At 44.4% G+C, this 24,760-nt stretch overlaps 1 protein-coding gene across 1 annotated transcript; it reads right to left on the reverse strand.

Annotated features, from left to right (window-relative positions):
- Positions 1–5,574: 5,574 nt before the first annotated feature.
- LOC135243676 (lethal(2) giant larvae protein homolog 1-like) lies at positions 5,575–24,670 on the reverse strand. The gene is made up of 23 exons (XM_064315659.1): positions 24,010–24,670; positions 22,397–22,494; positions 20,783–20,864; positions 19,830–19,960; positions 19,210–19,356; positions 18,575–18,737; positions 18,173–18,308; positions 17,715–17,769; positions 17,207–17,361; positions 16,679–16,896; positions 15,835–15,902; positions 15,554–15,722; positions 14,451–14,555; positions 13,712–14,004; positions 12,869–13,022; positions 12,263–12,416; positions 11,762–12,042; positions 10,910–11,174; positions 10,307–10,421; positions 9,417–9,502; positions 8,343–8,466; positions 7,758–7,840; positions 5,575–7,273 (listed from the first exon to the last, which is right to left on the reverse strand). Exons 1-22 carry the CDS (start codon positions 24,088–24,090, stop codon positions 7,762–7,764), a joined length of 3,159 nt encoding a protein of 1,052 aa, XP_064171729.1. The 5' UTR covers positions 24,091–24,670; the 3' UTR covers positions 5,575–7,273; positions 7,758–7,761.
- Positions 24,671–24,760: the final 90 nt, after the last annotated feature.

Below are 24,760 nucleotides of genomic sequence, written 5' to 3' on the forward strand. Positions count from 1 at the left end.
GACTCAAACCCAGAGCCTCCTTCACTGTGCCATCATAATTGTGCTGGGAAGGGGCTGCCTCTGGGGAGGTGGGGCCTGTTGGGGGATATCTTCATGGGGCCCAAAATCCCTGGGTCATACCCACTGCACAGCACATTCAGCATCTAAACAAATGCACAATGCTCTCAAGTTTCAGCATAACACCACCTCGCTCTAAGAGCCTCTTTGTGGTTCCCACACTACCAGAAGTACCACACACCCACAGGGACATTAATGAGTCACCAGCAAGCTGTTAAAGCTCCCGTCATCTGCAAAACAAGAATCAATACACAACATTAAAGACAACAAGCAAAATTACGCTCAGGAACACACTTAGGGAAACTGGTTCATAATCCTGAATTAGTAAAGCGTATGTTTGATACAGAGTGTTAACACGTTCTATAGAATATAAACACACGTGTTAACATGGACATAGATGAGAGCAGTGGCTGTATGAGCAACGAGCAGTCTTCCAGAAACGGCTAAATACTGCCGCAGGCAAAACTGCAGACATAATCCCAAAACAATGAGCTTCGTCAGAGGTAAAAGCATATGCGGTGAAACATGTAAATTTAATACGCAGATACATGGTTGGAAAATGTTTCACAGCCAACTGTTTTTCCATCCTTGTTTTCAACTTTGCAACTAATCTCTTTCTGGTGATGTAGTATTAGGGTTGAGGGAAGTTTAGCTTTAAAAAAATGGAAAGAAAATGCTTTGGAGCGGCTATTACACGGCTGTCTTACCTCACCTGGTTTCTTGGGTGTCGAAGTGTTGCCGGTTTCAGGGTCTAAACCAGGGGTAAAATGGGCCAGTGAGTACAACACCTGATTTAGTTCAGTAACCATGGTCATCAGTCAAAGCCTTGACACTGTAAGTACAATCATGGGTCTTAGTGCTGGGTTAAAACAAAATCCTGTACCCACATCAGCCCTTTTCAGATAGGATTGGGCACCCCAGGTCAAAACAAATGCCAATAAACCCAGTGGCTCTGATAATCATAGTCCCAGGCAACTCATCATGTGATATGAGCTGCGGTTTGTAATAGAGAGGTAAGAGGGAGAATGACGGCAACACCATGTGACCTGTGATGAGCTTCAGACGTGAAGAGCACTGCAAGGTAGCCAATCCATTCACTGTGACCTCCAGAAGCATTCCGGAGTCCCAATTTATACACCGACGGGGTCATTTGTCAGCGATTAGATCTGCGACAGATGTGACTCCAGATAATCCCACCTCACCTTGGAATGATGTCAGCTTCCTCCTTCAGCAGATAATTACCTCCTGCTCCCTCCTCTCTGTTGGTCCAGACCAACCAAAGCCGGCATCCAAACCAATCACATGCTTTATTAGAACAACCGGTACCCGATTTCACACTGAGGAACACCACTAATGTGATGTGATCTAATCTGTGGGCACGTGAGAACTGAGTTTCAGTATTGTTCATGGCATGTTCATGGCATGGCACAATGCATATTAAGGTTGTGGTCATATTTAAAGGACTCCACTGTTTGCATGCCATATCAAGTATTCTGCATGTTTTCAGTGGATAATAGGTTTTGCGAATATTAACATGGTCGGATCCCTATGAAACAAGAATGGTGGGGTGTACATGTAGTGTGCAATTCATCAGATTTCAAATCATGCTCAAAACTGTCAGTCATATTAGAGGTAAATGTTCGACATCAAACTACTAAAAGTAAACATTATTTTGATAGTAGTATACGCCTGTTGCATCACAACAGAACTATACTACGAACAGGGCAGCTTTTTAAAGATGTACAAAAAGGACTGTATTAAGAATGTTTTACTTAATTTGCAGTTTCAAACATTTTAAGTTAAAGTATTGAGTTTTTAGACAAAACCATAGTTGACAACACTTCTGACGTTTAAAAATACACTTTTGGGGGGTTTTAGAGACCCTATATAAATGGTGTTTAAAACACCCCATTATTCAAGTTCAAATTCTGCAACTGACGTCTTTGATTTTATCACCTCAAAACGTAAAATGGCAGAATTCAATTCAATAAGACACAAGAGGCAGGAAACATAACTCATAGCACATCGCCGGGGCCGTGTATGACGTGTAAGGGTGTCCAAATGTGAGATGATCGAGTACGTGCTGTCAAAATGTGCCCGCGTGTGAAAGTACAGATGACTCATTTAAGGCCGACACGCATGAAACAAAACACATTTGCAATGGCCAACGGCCTAAAACAATAGAAAGCGCTTTGGGTGAGTCTGTTCACCTGTACCCATTAGAGTCTAAAATTTCTGAACATTCTGCCAATGTACTCAAGAGTTTCCATCGGTGAAAATAAAGAAATATAAAGATAGAACAAACAAAAAAATAAAGAAAACACACACAGCATTTTTTCCAGCTAAAACAGGTGATGTTTCATCACTCAGGGAGTTGGCTGTCTAAAGAAACAGAAGCCTTGCATGACCTTACGTGATACAATTTGAAGTCCTAAGACCCAAGGAGTGAGTTAGCATTATTGATGCCTTGGGTTTCATCGGCAGAAGCTGTTATGTGCTTTTAAAAAAGGTGGCAACTGGTTAGCAGCCTACTTTTTAAAGAACAGAACAGCCTCGAAATTCACGTTTGAGATATTAATGGGTATAATTAGAACAAAACATGAAACTCTCTTAAGCTTATGTTACCCACAGACCTTATTTTCTGCAGAAATCAAAATCCCTATGGGACAAAAGCAATGGAAATGTGCTGAGGGAACCCATGGCGGAAGAAACTTCCACGTTGGCCTACAAAAAGACGTCATTACGGTAGAGCTGGATCACGCTCCTGTTTAACCACAGCTCCCTCCTGTGGCATGACTAAAGAAAAGGAATTACAGCTGGAAAGCTTAGAAGGTATTATAACATAAAACCAGGCGCACACACACATAAAAATCTCAGAAAAATAATTTTAACATTTTAACACAAAATGTGACCATACTTTGTGTGCATCACACCTGCACACAGTGAAATGTTCAGTATGAAGTCTGATAGAGTATATGTGGTCCATACTATACATGCTAGAGCCGAATTAACACCACACATTTTTACTGAGCATTAAATTTAAATACGAAATGAGCAAATTTGGATTTCTTAGATGCCAACAGCCATTAGGATTATATTCACATTTGCATACAAAACACTTTGAATGCTTTTCACTTCATTATTTAAATTTGTACTAGCAGCTGCACTCGGAACCAATCTCGTCTGAAACAATTACACAGACCAGCAACACAGAGCCCTACGTTAATAGGCTCCAGCGTCCCAGGTGTGCTCCCCTTTCAAACGATTACTGTGATAAGAAAGCAATTACAAAATTGAAAAAAAAAAAAAAAAAAAAAAACGGAAGGATCAGAAACATTCTGGTGAAGGTTGGGCTAGCCCTGCCTAATCTTAAAAACCTTTGAGAGGCATCTGGATGCCTGCACCCTCACTGTTGGTTCCTTTTGATAATGTACAGGGGGGTGGGGGGGTAGGGGGGTGGGGGGGGATCAGGTTCCTGCTGATCAGAGGATTCATTGCCCACATGGGCAAGCTTTGTGATATGAGTTCATATGCTCCTGCGACAGGAAGTGGACAGAGCAAGCTTGGAATCTGGGCAAAGACACTGTGTTGTACTTTGTACCAATGCTACTGAGCACATTCGTAGGTCCAATGTCAACGTGATGTGCAGGGGGCTTTAAGTAACAAAACAACTGTTATCTTCAGCAGTCCCTGATGACTCTTCAAGATTATACATGTGCAATCCTGGCAACGATTCCCTACGTGACTTCCAAGCATCTTAGGACCCAATGACCTCACGTGGGCATGCAAACGGCTGGCAGTTGCGTGGTGCCTCGTGGAGCTACCGGCCACATTTTGGCACTGGAATGGTCTGGATTCGATCAGAGGCTCAAACATGCATCACAGTGTGCTGTCTGAAAGGAATGTGCCATCCAGCAACCCAGCGAGTGCTACCTAACTGAGCATGATGGAGTGGAAGGGGAGATGAGATAGGGTCAAGGGGTTAGGATACCAGTCCAATTTGGGATGGACTGGGCTGGTGTCCATTATTTCCATTTCAGAATAGCATTTCACTCGCAGAGGAATTTTTAAGTGCATTACATGCGCAGCAAAGTCCTACCACAGCAATGCTCAGAATGAACTGATTTTTAAGAAGCCGAAAATGATCAAAAAGGATTGCACTGCACAAGCGATGTGTAGGTTGGAATCTGATTAAATAAACTGTGATTTCATCCAAGGTGCTTTTCATCTTGGCAATCAGATATGACATTGTTCATGTTGCACATAACAGGTCTGCCAGAATCATACGAATCAATGTGTTATTTTGGCCTTTGCCAGTGATATCAAAATAAAAGTACTGTCTTGTATTCTGTATTCGCTGCTGTGCTCATGGACTTGGGTAACTGAGAATACAAGCAGTGCAATCCAGATGAGTAGGCCACAAGAGGGCGATAGTTAGAGACATAATCATTGGTGAAGTTCCCACCACAACCGACATAATAAAACATGATTTATAGGCAATATTTTGCTTTGAATTTACTGAAGTGATATATCCAGTTATGTTGCAATCGTAAAATGTGTGTCAATAAAACTAATCACTCACCGATTTTACATGGTTCAGTGTCAGTTGTGGATGGTGGGATTGTCATCTCTGTGTCGCCATCAGGGAAAGTGCCTAGAAAGGGATGTTGTACATGTAATGGCAGCGATTTTGTCATCAAGAGCAGATACTGAACAGGTGGTCTGTCCCCCTCCTGTGCCACTAATGATCCTTTAGAATCTAATTAGTATTCTAGAATCACAGCATGTGCTCATTGAAAGATCCCACTCTATTTATCATTGCAATTTTGAGCTATTTATTTAAGCAACAATTCTGGCAGCTGTTAATAATTATTGACAACAATGATGCTAAGCTTATAGTTTTTAAAGTATAGTTACACTCAACTAGCAAATAAAAACAGCTGTGTTTGATATCACAGGAGCGACAAACTTATTAAAGGGACAGTGAACCCAAAAATGAAATGAAGGTATGTTTCCACTTACCTGAAGTAGTACCTGTCCATCCAGGTAGTTTTGCTGAAATGTGACAAGTTTTCAAGATATTCGCTGCAGCTCAACGTGGACAAATGCCCCTCTTGGGTTCATCTTCAACTGCAACGACTCGCTCCAAATATAATCCCACGGTTACGCATAAAGATTCACAGAGCTTAATTTGTGCACAGTTTAATCTAGAACTACTTCTCATAGCATTAATACGTTTAAAAAGTGTTTATTAAAAATTTTTGCATGTTAATCTTTTATTTTTTTTACATTTCAATTCACCAATGTGAGGCTCATTTCCATATGTAAAATGAACTGCTACCTCCACTTAAGTGTTGTTTGTTACAGCCCATAATCGCTGTGTCTGGCCTTTTTTAGCTTTTAAACCCCCTGTCATTTTTCCCCATAGTGGCATCAGCTCAGTTCCTTTGGCCACCTGATGCAGTCAGAGCTTTAAAAAAGTTAAAAAGGCAACTAAGACAGCAAAAATAGGATTTGACGCATTTAATAGTTTATTAACATTAGATTCAACATTACTCAGTGACAAAGTAAGATGTAATGACTACATAAATTAGATAAATATTAAATGTAAAGTACTACACCCTCAGTTCCATGGGACAGGTGCCAGTGTATATATATTTAAAACAATTTTCACCTTTGTTTCAAGGAAAATAAATGTAAGAATCTGAAAATGAGAACTCTGTCAGCCACATGCAAATTATAAACCAATTCTATGAAACCAGTATGACAAGCTACACTATTTTGCCCAGCCCTGTCCAACAAGGTTCTTTGTTAAATTCATAATTTTTTATTACTGGTTAACACACAGTATTTATTTAGTAAACGTTTTAAAAGCAATACAATGTTTTGAATATGATATAACTTTCTCAGTTTCCCTGACAATTGCTGGTGGAGTTAAGTGCCCTGTTCCCTGTTGAAGCAATCGGCACTAAGACTAATACCATAGTTACCAGGCATTAAAATATTCAAAAGGAAAACTGGTGGGCCTTTACTTTTCAGCCTTCACACAAATATAAAATACTACCCACGGTACAACTAATGTCAGTCAAAAACCACAAAATTAGTTTTCCTTCATAACGCATTAATATGAACAGAGCTTAAAAAAATGTTATTGGGCCCTATGTAATCAAAAGTTTTATTCAAATGTTATTTAAAATGCTTTCTGTGTGGAGTTTGCATGTTCTCCCCGTGTCTGCGTGGGTTTCCTCCAGGTACTCTGGTTTCCTCCCACAGTCCAAAGACATGCTGGTAGGCTACTTGGAAACTCTAAATTGCCCATAGGTATGAGTGTATGAGTGAATGGTGAGGGAATGGTCTGTGTGCCCTGCAATAGATTAGTGAACTGTCCAGGGTGTATTCCTGCCTCTTGCCCAATGCACACAGGGATAGGCTCCAGCACCCCCCACAACCCTCAGTAGGAATAAGCAGGTGTAGATAATGGATGGATGGATGAGTGTCTTCTAAAATTCTTTAAGTCTTGTTGAACACTCTTTCTGTCAATGGTAAACTTCAACACACTGACCAAATAATTTCCTGATGTTTACCAGTAAAGTAACAGTATGTAAAAATGAACTACATCATTATGTATAATGCATTATTTTACAACTGTAATTTTTGCAAAGAAGAAAAAGCTACAGTATATCTACTGTAGTCCATCTCAAAATGATGAGAAAACTTTCTTCAGCTTGGGCAAGTCAGCACGAGTTATGTGAAACAGAAAAAATATGTTCAAACCCACAGGGTCCAAAATAACTTTTCACTGATCTCCAGGCTGTCAGAAAAGCCTTTCTATAGAAGGAATAACAAACCTGCACCGCTACAGAGACTATCCTTTGAAAGGTTCAGCCATTTGACCTTGACGGGCGTCATGGCAACACTGGTACTGTAGTTTCTAGGCTGGTGACACATGTACACAGCAAGTGTTCTACCTGAGCAAATGCCATCTCTGTCCTGCACATTCATCTCCTGTTCCCTGTGCTTCTAGCAGATCATCCAATGCATGGGTGAGACTACATAGGATTCACAGCATAGGATTCTTTTAAAAGAAACCTGATCAGGAAAACAGAAAAGAGAACTCTAATATCTGCCCATCCCAATGTAGTCGGTCTGTCCACTTCAGTCAGCCAGCAGCTGTATAGTAACAGCAGTGGTCTGTCGGCGGTGGTCTACTTTGAGACTGTAAACAAACAAGTCAGAGAAAGAACAGGTGGGAAGAGAGATGAATATAAATTAGTGAAAATATGCATATAGGGAGATTTTGTAGAGACTGTATACTCTGTCTCCATCTCTCACGTGTACATTCTGGGCCCTTGTTGATGCCGTAGTCTGACAGTGACGCCTGTGTTTCTGCGACATATAACAGCTGGGGACAAGGACATTTAATGCTCCCACAGCCACCGCTTCCCCATTAGACAGGAAGTGCTCCGTACTCTGAGACTTCGCCAGTTATAACTGCTTAACTAACACTGAAACCCACTACTCTGTATTTCAGCTTCAACTGGGCACAAAAAAAACATCCCTGAATCCAGCAGTCTTAATGACCATTGTCCCGCAGGATATTTTCCCTGATGCATTGGTGCTACTGATACAGACATAGATGTGATGTTGCTCAGGGGATGGATGGGGGCCCCGGGGGTCTTGGAGAGGGCCCTCTTTCTCACCTCTTTAGTTAATTAGGATCCCGGGCGGCACTCCAGGTTCTTCGGAGACGTTCCTGAAGTTATTACCCGTCTCGTCCTCCGAGCTTCAAGAGAAGCATAGAGGGGAGGCACGGTCACATTTCACTGTGGAGTTGCCCTCAGAACCACAGGGAACTCACACACACTAGCTAAGTCTTAAAGCATTATTCTTCGCCTCAAAATTTTATAAAGCTTTTTATCATTTCTTTTAAGCTACTGCTGCTGCAGACAGATTGAGGACTCAGTCCCTGGTTGAGATCTAAAAGTGGAAGCAGTTTTTTTGTGTACCAATGACCTAAAATACAGGCCTGGTCTATGATGTTAAGAACAACAGTATGTCCCTTCCCTGTTCGAGCCCAGCTACCCTGTATTAGACTGCAGCCTTGCCTGAGTCTCACACACACACACACACAGGCTGGAGAACTCTCAGGAGCTGAGGCTGGTCTGTAGGACCAGAAACACGTTGGGTTTGTGCTGGGTTATACAGTCTTACACAAAGAGGGGTGTACCCAGCGCCTCAGCAGCCTGAGCCCACATGGCCACTTTTCCCTGAAGGGGAGGGCTTACACTAAGAACTCTTTGACATCCTCAGAGGAGATGTCACCAGTGATGTCGAGTGTGATGTCAGCGCAGCTGCTGGGGGAGTCCAGGGAGGGGGAGGAGAGAGAGCTCTGCATCTCTTCTGGAACTCCTGTGTGTGGTGCGGAAGGAGGAGTGAGAGCCATCAGTTCTGACAAAGCTTAGTTAACAAATGACTCTGCATTCAAGCTTTGAATCACACATGAGCCAGTTTTGAATAATATTCCCTCACAGACACATCCTATGGTGAATAAATTCCTGTTTTTTTAATGGTTGAACTAACAGGAGTTGCTGAAGGAACTTTAGATTCAACCATTTAAGAGCATAATGTGTTAATTATAGCACAGAGCTTTAATAAAACAACGGTTTAATGGAATTCCCTTTTTAAGCAAAGCGGGAATTCAGGAACAGGAAGCTTGTTTTACTATGGGATACCTCCATCTTCCAGAGAAATTAATCACTTTTACAAAAGTGTAATTCGCCTGATGAATCTGGGAGTCATTCCTCTAGGGGTAAAGATTTCTGTGGGGCGCTGCCATGGAGACTAGTGAAGCACCCCTGTGCTAGTCCTATTGGTCCTCTTAGTCTTAATTGTCCTATCAGTCCTATTAGTCCTATCAGTCTTAATGGTCCTATTAGTTTTAATAGTCCTATCAGTCATATTAGTCCTATTAGTCTTATCAGTCCTATCAGTCCCATTAGTCCTATCAGTCTCAATAGTCATATCAGTCTTATCAGTCCTATTAAACCTATCTGTCTTAATATTCCTAGGAGTTTCTATTAGTCCTATCAGTCCTGTCAGTCCTGTGACTGAAACATTGAAAAGAGAGCTGGAGAATACACTGCTCTATGCCCTACATAATCTAGACTGACCACCTCGCTCTGTAGACAGGAAGACATCGGCATGAGATCAGAAGTAATGCAGTGTTCACTGTTCAACCACAGGGTTTCTAATTCCTAATTGCTGTGTTTACAATCCTCAGGCCATGGATCTCTATAATCCAGGGAGAGCAATGCAGGGTTAATTAAAGCATGGCCTTGGTTACTGAAGAGCCCCGATACCTTCTGCTTCCGGCAGTGACGGGCTCTCTCCAGCAGGGTGCGCTCTGTGTGTTCCATTAGCCTGAACAGCCATTGTTGCATCATCCCTACAAAAACAAGGGAAGGAAAGCAGCATCAATTTACAACCATGCTTACACCAATCACCAGTGTGGGAAGAGAGTCGGCTGTTTCAATCCTAAAGAGTCGATTCAGAAGTCCGTAAAAAGACCGCAGTGGTTTTCTCATGTTATGGTATAACACCATTTTATGAAATACCAACCTGGCCCACAGTCATTAGTCACCTGTCGCTTGCAGGGGGCGTGCAGCGCCCCAGCTAAATTCCTCCGTATCCCTTGTGCAGATGCTTACTGGGCTGTGCAGGGCGTGTGCAGTAAATCAGGCTCAGAACAGAATGCTGGGCTCACAGCTTCACACCAGCCCCAGCAAAAGGCCAAAATCAGCAGAAAATAATAACTGGCTGATAAAAAAAGAGCAGCCACTTGCTACAGAGCCGATTTATGACTTGTGGAAGAATGGAACTTGTTGCTTTCATAGCTCCACCACTTAATCTGGTTGGTGTTATTGCCTGTTGGTGGCTAAAGCAACTTGCACCCGAGTGAAAACAGCCTGTTGAAAATAACACTGCCACATCCTAAGACTGCCACACTGAACTAATTTACAGTGCCATTATAGGAGGGGGAACCTCTTACAGAAATCTGGAGTCAGTCATCGCCGTGTTAGTTTAAGAAACGGCTCAGGCTGACATGAGATTGTGCACCAAAACACAGATTTACTCTGCCTGCTGCTTACTCTGACTTGGCTCTGAACATTCTTACCTGAGCGCTGTTATCTGAGCACCGTTACTGTACCTGAGCACTGTTACCTGAGGGCTGTTACCTGAGGGCTGTTACCTGAGGGCAGGTGAGTCATGGGGCCGTTTCACATCTAGGGAGCAGCGCGCCTCTACGACAGCCCGCGTGGACAGGGAGAAACGCTTAAACTCCGAGGGGGAAGTCAGGTAGAAACCTAAACAGGACATCAACACACAGGACACAAGACGCAGGACTGCTAAGAGCTTTCAGAAAACACCGCAGCGCACTCCGGTCTGCTACAGAGACTGGAGCACTGAATGATGGGAATGTAGCTTTGTCACAGCTACAGGCCTGCAGTACAAGGCTAAGGGATGAATCTTGGGTGGGGGCCGGTCAATGTAACCAGAAGTAAGACTAACCTCGATTTATACCGTAAACACCCATCTGCACAAATTTGTCAAAACGTAGGCTTTGGTAGTTGCTCTGGAAAAGGGTGCCAAAATAAATCAAATAATAATACTAAAAGTCATCGTATGACAAAGGTGTAGTGTTGTATTTAGGTTATTTAGTATGATGTTAAGCGTGATTTCATCTACCACAGGTTATCAAATCACAGGAATCCTATTCAGAGGGACAGTTTCGTCCACAATAAAGAAACCACACCATATAGTTTGAGTGTTCTGGTGGCCCTGGCGAGCTCACCCTGTCCCGTCCTAGTGAGGGTGCAGGAGGTGATCCCGGCGACGTCCTCCCTGCGCATGCAGTCGTAGCGCACCTGAGGCCGCAGCGCCGGCAGGCTGAACACGCGGACCTCGCCCAGGTTGGTGAGACACACCAGGGCGTCCTCGCTGTACTCCCCCGCCGACGTACCGCCAAAGCTGGCCAGGGCCACCTTACGCACCCGACAGCCTTCCTGCGCAGTCAGCTTCAGCTTAGTCTTGGCACTTATCTTGGGCAGCGTGAACACCTGCACTGGACACACAGAGCTATGTTACCTTCTTTAGGGAGTACATAGAGCTACATTACCCCCTTTACACAGTTTAGAGAGCTACATTACCCTCTTTACAGAGTTTAGAGAGCTACATTACCCTCTTTACAGAGTTTAGAGAGCTACATTACCCTCTTTATAGAGTACACACAGCTACATTACCCTCCATATAGAGTGTACATTACTCTTTATATGGACTACAAAAAGCTATGTTACGTTCTTTAAAGAGTATATAGAGCTACATTAACCTCTTTATGGGCTACAAAAAGCTATGTTACCTTCTTTAGGGAGTATATAGAGCTACATTACCCTCTATATGGACTACGAAAAGCTATGTTACCTTCTTTAGGGGAGTATTATCGAAGGACTACATTACCAAAATCTTCTTTATGGAGTATAGAGCTACATTACCCTCTTTGTGGACTACACAAAGCTATGCTACTTTCTTTAGGGAGTATATAGAGCTACATTACCCTCTGTATGGAGTATAGAGCTACATTACTCTCTTTATGGACCACACAAAGCTATGTTACCATCTCTAGGGAGTCTATAGAGCCTAAGGTCACCTTAAGCTGCTCCTCAGAGGCGATGAGGACGGAGTGGCTGGCCTGCATGTCGGGGGCCTTGGCCAGGTCCTGCCAGGCCTCGTACGGTTCGGGCAGGGGGACGCCCCGCCCGTCCAGCACAGCGATGGCCACCACAGGGGCCCTGTGCATCAGCTGGATCTCCTTGCCCAGCACGGCCTCCACGCCCCGCTCCGAGGACTTCTGCGGAGGCAGCTCCAGCACGTACGCGTACACCGTGCCCGAGCTCGTGCCCGCCCACACGGTGGGGCCATGGGACACACCTGCAGGGGCACGGAGGAACACAGGTACCCCCGTATCAGATAGGGATGGGGAAGCTTCCCATTATTAAATAACCAAGGGCTAAGTAACCAAGAACAATAAAGGGCTAAGTCTCGTTGTGCAGTATCAGTTGCCACAGCTTCAATAAACACCTGTAATTAGCACCTGTAATTGTTACGGTTGTAACCCAGAACGATCGGTGATCGGCCAATCGGTGCTCACCGTCTCTCAGGTAGGTGTCAGTCAGGCACAGGCAGCGCACCACCCCAGAGAGCGAGTCATCAACAGACCGGGGTTCGATCCGCCTCTGTGCTGGGGTCACCCCTGCGTACGGTGGCCTCATCTGCTCTGTGAGCTGAACTCTGGGCTTCTGCACCTGGGGAAGGAGACCTGAGTCCAGCCTGAGCTGCACAGCAGCCCTGGAGCTCTCACTGTACAGTATACACCATGCGCTTCTATACACCACGTATAAAAACAGCACAGTTTACTTTACAGCTCACTTACACATTTATATAGTCAACCAGCCTAGTATTACCCACTGCCGAGCACTACAGAATAAAGAGTTTAGCGGAGAAGGGAGTGAGAGCAAAAGCTGAGAGTGTGTCAGAAGATGGAGCTTTTTCGTCAGAAGAGCCCAGATTTTGTCAGAAGATGTGAGGTTTTTGGTCAGAAGAGCTCAGATTGTGTCAGAAGAAGTGAGGTCTTTGGTCAGACAAGGGCATGCTAACATGGCAAAGTGCAGAACAGATACCTGCAAGCAGCTCATTCCCACAGAGCTGGAGTTGTGATGTCACAGGAAAGGGGGAGGGGAACAGGAGAGTCACTAACCTTGCTGACGGGACTGCTTACAGGTGCACGTTTCTTCCCAGAAACTCTGCTCTTCCGGATCCTTCTGAAGGACTGGCGCAGTGATTTCTTCAGGGACTTGATACGGGACAGGGGTCCCTCCAGGGCCACACTGTCGTTTGGGTGCAGTGTGCACCTGGAGGAGGGCGACAGGGCACCTCTAACACACTCTGGCCCCCTCACTCAGTAACTCATAGAACATATCTTCATTTGAGATATTTTCCTCATCACTCGTTAAGCAATGCCCAATCATAGTCGCAACCCTGTGTTATCACTGCAACATCCAGCTGCTGCTGCTTCTCATCCCACAGACTTCCATCTGGGAGCAGGTGTGCCCCCTAGAGGCTGCTACAGGGGAAGTACCCAATATTAGACCGTGCTGTGCGTCACGACACTGCCAGCCACCTTCACTGTGACATCACTCCCCAGTTCCCATGACAACCATGACGGACAGCACGTATATGAGAAGGGTCGGTCAGTGGCGGGGTTCCCAACAGTGTTTATGAATATATTTAGTATTTTACAACACAAGGTTAAAAAAATGGGAACTGACAAATTAGAATGGATTTACTGACATCACTGGAGATCTCAGACATGCTTTTTCCTACACCAGTGATTCTCTACTATGAGGGGGCAGCACAAACTGCAAAATAATAAAGCTCCCGTCATTTCCTCTCAGAAGCCAACCTGGATGATGTCTGATGCAGATTCATCCGATTGTTATTTTCTTCATAGACAGGACATTAAGGGCTTAAACAGAAAGTAAAAGAAGCACTGCGCTAGACACACAAGCCGGGTAGTCAGTGTTGGACTCAGGGCGGGTACCTGGCCAGCACGGATCTCAGACGATGGTAGTCGAACAGGCAAAATCCGTGGCTGGTGCCGAATGCGACGAGGTTCCACTCTGCGTGCAGAGTTACCGCGGTGATGGCCGCCGGGGGCAGGCACTGCACCAGGACGACGGGCTGGAAGCCGGGGGCAAAGCTGAAGGGCTCAGTTTTGGGGGTCAGTCGGTCATGTCCCTTCCACGTAAAGCCCTCCCGGTGCTGAAGGAGGTCAACAGTCGCCATGTCGATCATGTGATCCGACGCCTCGTCACTAAAACGCATCACCAGAACCTAAGAGGAAACAGAGCAGGACTGATCTTCCCAGGCACCCAATGAACATGGTCATTGCAGAGGACTGATCTTCCCTGACACCCAATAAACACAACCGTTACACAAGACTGATCTTCCCCGGCACCAGTGAACATGACCGTTACACAGGACTGATCTTCCCCGGCACCCAATGAACACAGCCGTTACAAAGGACTGATCCTCCCCAGCACTCAATGAACAAAATTGTTACAGAGGACTGAGCTCAAAATCTACAAGCAGACATTCTCAACACCAGGAGACAAATTTAGGTGAACATACCAACATACCAGGCATACATCAAGCCAGAGCATGTCTTATCTTAAGTATAAATTCTTTGCACTGTATGTCCAACCGAACAATTTCCCTGAGTGTAGTTTTCTCATAGTGCCACCACAGGTGTGTGCACAGATACTGTAGCTGGACATTACCTGGCCTGCTGTCCCAGCCACCACCAGTCGGCCGCTGTATTTACACAGACACACTTCCTGTATTCCCAACCTGGGGTCATCACTATAGGGGTCAAAAGATCCCACCTGGAAAAACAGGACAAAATGCATTCATTCAATCATACAAATCAAATCCCACATCAGACACAGACTCAACAAACATAACTGGACCAAATTAACCCTCCCTTTTTAAAGTTTGAAAATCTAGGAAAAATACTTAAAATTATTTTTTCAGTATGAAACTTCTTCTACTGGCCTAATAGTGAATCAACATTTAATGAATGGTCATTTCATGTATTCAAACCCTTAGGATTGACGGGAACATTTGCTGTACCTAAAAAATGAACAGAACAGGAGGGTTAAGGTGATATTCTCTGAAATGTATTTGGACACAATCCATGCCCAGTGCTTTTCCACACAGCCTGCATTTTCCAGCTACATTTATGTTTGAGAATTCAAACAAAGGTGGAATGTTTACCACACAATAAAATTACAGGAAGGAAAGCTGAGTGTATCCTAAACAGGACCACGTTTCATCTTTCACAAACGCTTCACTTAACATAGAGAGACTGGTCTGGATTTAATTAAAGACAGTCAGGAAAAAGTTCCAGAGCACATTCCATGTGCTTTACAGATGGGTAGAAATAAAGGAGCAAAAAGGATGGAAGACAAGAAAGAGAAAAAGAGAAGAAGTGTGCTTTAGCCAGTAATGATATTCCTGGAAACCCCAACTGTCTATGTGCCCATTAACCATTATGGTTGGCAGAAATCTACAGTATGTAAGCTCACTGACCCATCAGGAAGAGTGGAAATGTGGGAACAGATAAAACACCCCAATGACTGGAAAAGACGATGCACATATCCAATTAGCTCACAAATGTATTAGAATCCACATTGCACAGCTGGGGAACATGGTATGAATTCATGACAATGTGCTGTGAATAGCCCATCAGCGGCCACTAAATGCATGGAATTAATGGAGTTTTATTCCGTATTCACTCTGAAGCAGAGAGAGCACATCTATCCAGAGGAGTGGCTGACATGCATGCTTCCTTTAGGGATCGCAGCGAGCTGCAATTTCACACCTTCCTGAAGGGTGGCCACGACTCCTCCCCAGTCTGGCTCAGGCCATCGCCGTGGTCGCCATCGCCATGGTCACCATCTGTGTGGAAGACGCTGGCTGTCCTCAGTGTGTACAGGAGTTTGAGAGACACCTGGGAAGCATCCCAGAAGCGAACAGTGCCGTCTTCATGGCTAAACAGGCAAGAGAAAAGCACCACAGGGACAAAAACAGAGCACAGGGACTTTTAGTGAAGCAACGGGACAGGAAGTTCAGTCAGTAATGAAGTCAGCAGTTCAGTCATACCCTGTAAGCAGCAGCTCCTGCTGCTGTGGATCTGCTGCTAGATTATTCCCTCCACTGATTGGCCACTTCTGAAAAGCAAGCGAAGGGACAGGTTATTTTTTTCCCAAAAAAAAAAGTTTTTGAAACTTCATTCATATAACATAGTCATACATGTAGCAAAACATGCGCAAACATTAATCCCACGATTTCTTCAAAACGGCATATATATGTACACTGAAAATAAACATATTACTGTGAACTGCACACAAATATGATTTACTGTATTTAATTACTGATTAAATAGGATCATGCAGAAATATGTTTCTGTGCCAGTAAGACAAAGCATCAGAGCACAAACACATAATCTCCTGAACAGCTGAACTTCACATGTACAGCTGTAAAGAGTATGCAGTCCGCTGCTGTTCTACTCTCACACGGTACTGTATTAGCAGCTGGCTTGTAGGAGTGGAGAGAGTGATAAATGGAATGCATGATGAGTCACATAGAGATGTGGAAAATTAACAAAAAAATTGTGCCGCAGTTTTGAATGATCTCAAGCAGATGAATGAGGTGTGCAAACCTTATAATCTACATTTAAAATAACTTTCATTATATGCATGTTTTTCCATCTGTAAAACACCTGTTTTTTAACACCTCCTGAGATATTATTCAAATGGAGAGTTGCTTTTGCTTGATTGTTATTTTTATCCAAGTGCTATTAAATCTCAGGCATTCTGGCATCTGTCAAGACATTATGATGATTATAATAACAGTAATAATAATCATAAAGAAGAAGGCTGAGAGAAGGAAGGAAAAAAAGGAGGAAGAGGACAACTGCATCCTTATTGTTTGTCGGCTAGCTTACCCCCTCAGGCAGTGTGGGACACTGGAGCTGGCCGGCACGAATGATCCTCTCCCAAAGCTTGCTTGGCACGTTGGATACGTGGTACGAGCAGGTGATGGCAGAGGAGTGCAGTGGTGCAAGATACGGACAAGGAATAGTGGGCCACCCTGTGGTCTGGAGGTCAATTACAACCAGCTCCTCTTCCAGAAGGACCACCAGGGCAGTGGGGTCATCAAAACCTGAAGCAGACCAATGACAGGGGTCCAAAAACATAGCCCACAAAATGTAAGGAATCTCGAAGCAGAGCCGAAGCTAAACAGAAACAGAATTTACAGTTTATTTATTGATCTTCTCAAAGTACTGAAGCTCTCCAGACAAAACAGAAAGCTCAGCATAACTACAGGGTCTAAATCTACTCTTTGGGCTTAGATCATATACCCATTACGACAGCACACAAAGAGTTGCCAAATCCAAAACAAGGAGTGCTGGTGTATTAAGCGCTACTGTGCATTTACAGGTGCAGTACAAGAGCACAGGGGAGCCCCTCACTCTTTTCGGACTCTGTGCTGTGGACGGTAAAGAAGTCGATGACGCGGGAGGTGAAGTCCAGGGCCACCTGCGTGTTCTCCTGCAGCAGAGTCACGCAGTGTCTGTCTCCATAGCTGGCTCTCGGCATGCCCCCACTGAACAGCACCAGAGGGGCCCTGGGGTAACCATGGGAACAGAATACACATCAAATGTCACTGATCGGTAACACATCTTGCAATATTACAACACCATCTTCATCTACAACTTATATTGAAGATGCCATTTTTCATTCATGAATACATTTGACGTTATGCAGTTTTAGCTTGAAAAAAGAAAAAGAACGCCCCAGATAGAAGGATAAGCTCACACCAATAGGCCTAATCCAACAGTCTTAGACAGGCTTGATACTATACAGTACATTCAACCAAGTGCATTCCCTGCGTTTAATTTTCTCATGGGAGCAAAAACAACTGCGAGCAATTCTGCATATCAGACTTTCCGCTGTCTATTGCACGAGGCAGACACCAACCCCGATTCCGTCCTCCTCCACAGGATCTTGCTGATGGCCTTGCAGGGAAATGACCCTGGGAGACAGACAGACAGACAGACAGACGGAGAGCACGACTGTCACAGATGAAACCACATGGAAGACACGGCCCAGTTTCCTGGCAGACAGAGAGAGCCTGCGCTCTGCTCCGTGGGTTAACCACGCATCGTCACAAAATCCAACAAGGCGAGGAGAAAGAGCTGTAAACTCCTTCAGCCGCTAGCACTTCACTATAAACTATAACTGCAGAAGAGCACTAATCTTTTATTATGCCTTTTTAATGTATGCTTGAGGTTTTCACCACACTGCATTTAAAACTGCTATGCCAGCACATAGCGAAGAGTCATTTCAGCATTCAGAGTTCTTATGAGGTGCACTGGGACTAATCTGGGGTGCACTGGGACTAATCTGGGGTTCACTGGGACTAATGTGGGGTTCACCGTAAGGTGTGACAGAGCTGACGGGCTGCTGTGTGCAGGGACTGGTGTCATCCATGGCCCACACCGCGTAGGTCCCATCGCTGTGGGAGCTGACCAAGACCTCTCCGCTGCTCTCCCAGCAAACACTCTCCAGCTGCTGCAGACACGTGAGGGAGAGAGAAACAGTCACAGGACTGAAATAGCCTGCAACGTTCCCTCTATTAACATTCTCCACTCCTGAAATACATCCTCCACCTTATAATCACTCACACACAGAACTGTGTTTCGGAGCACACCTTAAATACCACCCCATTCTCCCCACTTCCTCACTTCCTGTTCAGCCCTGGGTGAGGGTGGGAGACCCCAATCCTGGGGTACTGTGAGTAATCCCAGCCCTAGGTTAGAGTGGGTCATGCAAAGTACCTGGTTGCCAAGGAACAGGCTGTCCACACACCGAGTATGTAAATCCCAGAGAACCAGCAGGCCCCTGCTGTAGCCAATGAGAATTTTCCCAGTGCATAGCGGGTGTTCCTGAAGGGACTCCACGGGCCCGAGAGATTTCCCACACCTGTAGTCCTCTGGAACACTGCCGGCAATAGAAGAGGAGCTGAATGAGTGACTGCTGGCATCTGAACACAGCTGCCTGCAGTGTTCCAGTCCCCGTCACACTAAACGGGTCATCATAACGCTTCAGCATTTGTTTGCAGAAATTCCCGTTTTATATGCTGCCCCCACACCATCTTAAAGATCACAACAATAATATTGGATGACTGGTAGACCCAGCCGCCAGTGCTGTCGCTAGGTCATGCACAGTGTCTCTCTCAGCATAGCCCTCATGACTGTGCTGGCCCTGTGCCTCTGTTCCTCTAGCTAAGCAGCTATAAAAAAAAACAGAACCATTCACAGCAGAGATGAAGCAGAGTCTGAGTGACAGAACAGTGTGAACGCTAATGCTAGCCCTAAAAATTCTCTTAAATGCCTGGTTTTTCTATTAAAATTGATCTCATGTTTTCACACAGTTGCGAAGCAGAGAGTTGTACTGTTCAGCTCATGCTCACCTCTGCATGATCTCCTCAGGGAACAGAGACCCAGCGCCAGAGGGCTGGAGCTGGGGCAACTCCAGGAAGTGGACTCCACCTCCCTCCGTGCCCAAACACAGCAGGTCACAGCTGCCCTTCACCAGGAGAACAGTCACACGGGCAGAACTGTGGCACAGAGGAACAGTGTGTGATTGGAGATAGCGGAGGAACAATGTGTGATTGGATGAGACAAGATCAGTGTGTGATAAGAGATGATAGGGGTAGAGTGTGTGATTGCAATTATAAAGCATTTATAAACTCCCCAACGTAAGGCCAGCCGTGGGCAGATGACCGATTTATCACCCTGAGCTTATCCAGTGCCTTTTCCCATAAACAAATGTTTATTAAATAAATGTTAAGTATGTTGAATGACAATTGTCAGGTTCATTCCAGACAATTTTCAGAGAACAACCCCCAGTACTCTAAATCTAAGGATATCAAAACAATTAAAATACGATATATCCCACTGTCCAACTGAAAAACAGAAATCAAAATTTAAAAAACAGTCAAATAGAATGTGTGGAATTCCCAGTGTGCTTAGGAACAGATTGCATTGAATTCCCAACATGCTGTATCATAGAGGCCCTATAAGGGCTGACCTGGTGGCATTGAGGCCTGGTCGCCCTGGCAACACAAAGCTGCAGCTCTCCTCCAGATGCGAGCAGGTCTCAGTTTGCCTCACCTCCCACAGGTGTAGCGTGTTATCATCCAACAGGGACACCAGCCGCCCCTGCAAAACCACGCCCAGTCTGTCAATCAATCAGTCAAACCTATCAATACACCAATCAGCCACCAATCACAGGACAAATATGACTCCTCACATCATTGCTAGCACAGGTAATTTCATCATCACATTAGAACAGGACACATCATAGTGTGCAGCATCAGCAAGCCAAGGGTTCACTTCCAACTGCAAAGGGCTGTCATTAAAATCTCAGTGCTAACAGAAGCCAAACCGCTGACAAAATACAAGAACAAGTGCTGTTGAAGTAAGACTGATATACGTTTCAACCATCTAGTGGTAAAGCAATGGTACTGTTGGTGTTGGGGGAACTGGTTACCTTTTACTGATTGAATGACTGACTTACTTCCTGACTGAATGTCTGGCTGGTTGACTGACTGATTGAAGTGAGTGAGGATTGGAGGTTGCAGGACTAGAAAACAGTGACTAGTTTCAGCGACCTGCTGAACTGAATTGTGGAAAAGGATGAAAGAATGAAAACTCCTCCTCTGAAGAGGATTCACTAATTCTTTCTTTCTTAAATGTGATATCTTAAGCGGAAAGATGCATAATAATGAATCATAATCATAATAATCATAGAATAGTGTTATCAGTACTGTTATTGTGAAACAAAGGCCCAATCCAGACTAGACACATAAAATTGCCAAGCCCTTATATTTTCCTGTTGTGTTCAGCAGTCCGATCAGAGACACAGGAACAGGCCCTGAAAAAATAAGTCCTGAAGGATTTTCAGAACAGCACCTGAGAGTTCTTCCTGTACTGCTGAAAAACGATTTACTTCATGCTTGAAAGGAAACTGAAGAATCTTACCTGGCCGGGCAGGAAGTGCATCTGCGTGATGGCGGCTGTCTCTTTGTGCGCGCCAATAAACTCCACCCCCGGCTTTCCATATCTGGGCAGAGGAGGGCGGTCAAGGAGACATACGGCATTTTTTATCGTACACCTTCCTTCCCTCGCTGTGAACATATTGGGCCAATTTGCCAATGCCACTGTCTTCTGCTTACAGATTACATGCAGTTCTGCTGGGAGCTGTGCTCCAATGATGTCACTCAGAGCGAGCCATTACATAGTGGACAGAAATTACAATGGACAAAAGGGCACACTGTCACGTTCCTGAATTTCAATCAGCTAATTAGTGCCAACTATCCCTGGGCCAGCAGCTTCAGTCATGCTTGAGTTTGAGCAGCCAAACAACAGACCAGCTAAAGACACACACGTACAGTATCAGCTGCTTTCAATTTGTCTAACTTACATTTCTCCCCATAGACAGGTTCTGAGTGGAGCAACTCGAATGCACATGGCTCTCTCTCTCTACACACACGCACACGCACACGCACACACAAAGGCAGGACAGTTCGCATGGCTCTCTCACCACATTAAAAGAACACATAAAAGTTCTCTCTCTCGTCTTTTTCCGTTTCATTGTTTACTGTGAGAGGGACAGGATTATTAGCAAAGCAGGGAAATTTGACTTGATTCTCAGAACAAAGGCAGTTTAAAGTCTCCAGGGCGGATGCAGAACTGATTCTGGAATGTGACGGGCGTTACGGAGACTAACAGAGGGGAGAGTGGATCTCTAACATCTCACAGACTCATCCCGATCACTCCGCGGGTGATTAATCTCTCACCCAGAGGGATTTATCGTTCAAAAAAGGTCTGAGGATCCCTCCTCAAACATTCTTTCAGTGGAACTGACAGAGGGAGACAAACCCTGCTATTCCAGCAGGAAGAAAACAGCTGATCTGCTGCCTGTGGTGAAAAATCAGCTGGATGATTCAGGTACAGAGCACCAGCCTTAGCAGCAGGGTTCTTCCAAAACCTACAGTAACATGTCTATGATGGTATCTGTAGTTCTACAGAATGCAGCAGATTTCATTTCAGGGTAACACGGCAATCGAATGAGGACTTCAATGAGGACAATGCAGGGTTTCTTATTTGAGTCTCAGAGAGAGTTCCATCACTGTTTACCCCCTCCGGTCCTCTCCTCAGCACCTCAGCGAACAAACTCTGTGGTGTGGAAAAGCCAGAGCAGAACCGTGAGGTGCTTCTCATGGACATAAACCTGGCTGGTGAAGCTGACATTTCCACATCTGCCTCTTCTTTCCCGCTGGATCGTCCAGCGCATGCCCCTGCGGTGGCCATGGCAGTACCCCTAATGTCTCCATGGAGACCAGGCTCCAGCCAGAAAGCTTCCCAAGAATTTCTTCTCTTTACAAGGGTTCAGTCGCACAGCGTCCTGTCTGTGGAACCCCAGGCACAGGCTGGATTCTGTTGCACACAGACTGGATTCTCAGCATCAGCTCCTAAAGTAACTATACAACTCGCCACAGTTATTGAAAACGGTCAACAAGGAATCAAATGTAATATCAGAGTGTTTCCACCTGCACGGGTGTAAGACCTCAGCAGTAATAATGAAAAGGATACACTTTCACGGCTCCAGATTTAGTGCCAATAGCCATGAGCTGCAGCATGTGGTCATAGGCCAGGGCACTAGGCTGACTAGGAAATCCATGTTCAACCATCTGCAAGGGAAGAAAGAGAAAAGTCATTCCAACCGGCACCATAACAGCGTATTCACTGATACCCCAAAGGGAATTCTGACCAGTATCTCCAGTATTACTGAAATAAGGACATGGGCATCATATATGGTCCAGACACGGAAAGCAACAAACACTTCTCCCTCTTCCACATCAACTGTATGTACCCTGATGTACTAAAAGGGGCAGCATAAAATACCAGAAGAAAATAACTAACTGTAATATAAATATCAGAGAGAGAGAGAGAGAGCCTCAGCTGGAGGACTGTAGTGGTTGTCTTCTGGCCATTTATCAGAGCGGCAGCACGGTGTCCTGGTTTGCACAGTGCCAGGCGTGCCTAGGCCCCACAAATCCACAATGGAGCACTTCAGCAGCCTGACGGACTGGGTCACCTTTGAGATAATCAGCTCCTATTCCACATCGGGACAGCAGGGGGCGATAGCATGGAACACAAATCCTATCGCACTACAGTGTTTGGCTTTTTGGAAGGAAATTTTACAGTAGGACCTGCTGAATCGAATATTACTCTGGATTTATAATCAAGTTATGGAGCTTCCTGTCTTTGCCAATACATGGTTATTTACAATCCTGTAAAGTATTAGGGCGATTCGTTTCCCACTATTATGTGTAAAAACAAATATCCAACAAGTTTTTTTGGTTATTTTGAAAAGCAGGCAAACATCTGGTAAGAATATGTTTAGCAATTTTGCATCAAAATGAAAAGGAGGCCATTTAAGAAAAACACCAATTGGGAATTATTATAACCCCTTTTCCTGCAACAACTTTAAATAAAAACACCATAAAGTATGTGTAATCTAACTTAGAGTTTAAAAGTTTGTTGGTCGCTGGAACGTAGACTATAATTTGATAGCCTTTTCAAACAAATAAACAAAGTAGTTTATGCTAGGCCTAATATCTCTATAGTATTTAGTATCCCGAAGAATAAATTTGATTTTAATGAACATGTATTCTTATTCTTATTATTATTATTATTTATGTATTTATTTGCATTTTGTTTTTTAAAGGCAGCATCCAAGAAATACAGAGTATTAAATGTCTGTCGCCAATCAACATCTGCACGAATAGAAAACGAATTTGTTTAATGAAAATGCAAAGGGTATTTGAATGAATCCTTCTTTTTTCGAATTTATAACGCCTTTCTTCTGTGTCGCTGCTAATCATATGGCAGTTCGTGGCAATACAAACAAGGTTTTGGAGTCTCAGCTCGTCCAAGCTTGGGATTTTACAATAACCCCCGAAACAAGAGTCTGCTCGTTAGCTCGCTGTACGGATAACATCTTTAGCAAGATCCATTCGGCATGCATCAGTATTGGACATATAAAATAATCATAAAACTGTAGCTCGTAATACTTGGAACCGCATGCATTCTGCGGGTCTTCTAAAAGATGAGACAACAATAAACTAAAAATAAACCTTACACAAACAGTTGTAGACTTGCCTTGATTCAGGAGAGGAATTTCGGTCCTTGTCTCGCCTTACCTTGCTGAATGCAAAGAGGTCCTGTTTGATTTTTTCTCTCTGTGGGTCATTTCCTTGTCTTCGGAACCTAAACTTCATCATACTGAGGCCAGCAAAGACACGTCAAACCAAGAAGAAATACTTCGATATTTCCCCAGGTGTTGGCTATATCTGTTCAACACAAATCGCACTAAATGTATGGACTCCAAAGCCGTGCTTAGGACTGTTCTTGTCGTTTTTCCACATTACAAGGTCAAGTTGTTAAAAAGATCCAGACAGAACCGAACCGAAGTATTAAACATATTCTTTCACACTCACGATCACGCAGTATTCCCAAATCCAGAACTCCGTCTGTATTCCACAACCAGAAGAAGCGACGTTTGGTTGCAATTGGTCGGATTGGGCGAAATGTCTCTGGTAACCCAATCACAGGAAACATATAGAGACGAGTGGGAGGAAATAGAGTGATAACGGTACTTTATACACCCGAATCCTGACGTGATGTTGACTAATAAACATTAAACTATGTTTGAAAACGTGTTTTTTAAATAACTAAACTGATTCGTGGCGCACGTTAAATAACACTAAAGCACCCATAACCACAATATCATTTCAACCTCCTTTTACCATAACATAGCCCGTTACCTGCATATGCTGTATCTGATGAAACGGTGCAGCGCGCACACAGGAATATGAGGCAGCATTACAGAAGATAGTAGAAACAGCAGGATTATTGCAGCCATAAAAAAAACTGAAAGCAATAAGCGTGGGC

This window comes from Anguilla rostrata, chromosome 17, assembly GCF_018555375.3.
Source record: "Anguilla rostrata isolate EN2019 chromosome 17, ASM1855537v3, whole genome shotgun sequence".
In the NCBI taxonomy this organism is placed as follows: Eukaryota; Metazoa; Chordata; class Actinopteri; order Anguilliformes; family Anguillidae; genus Anguilla; species Anguilla rostrata.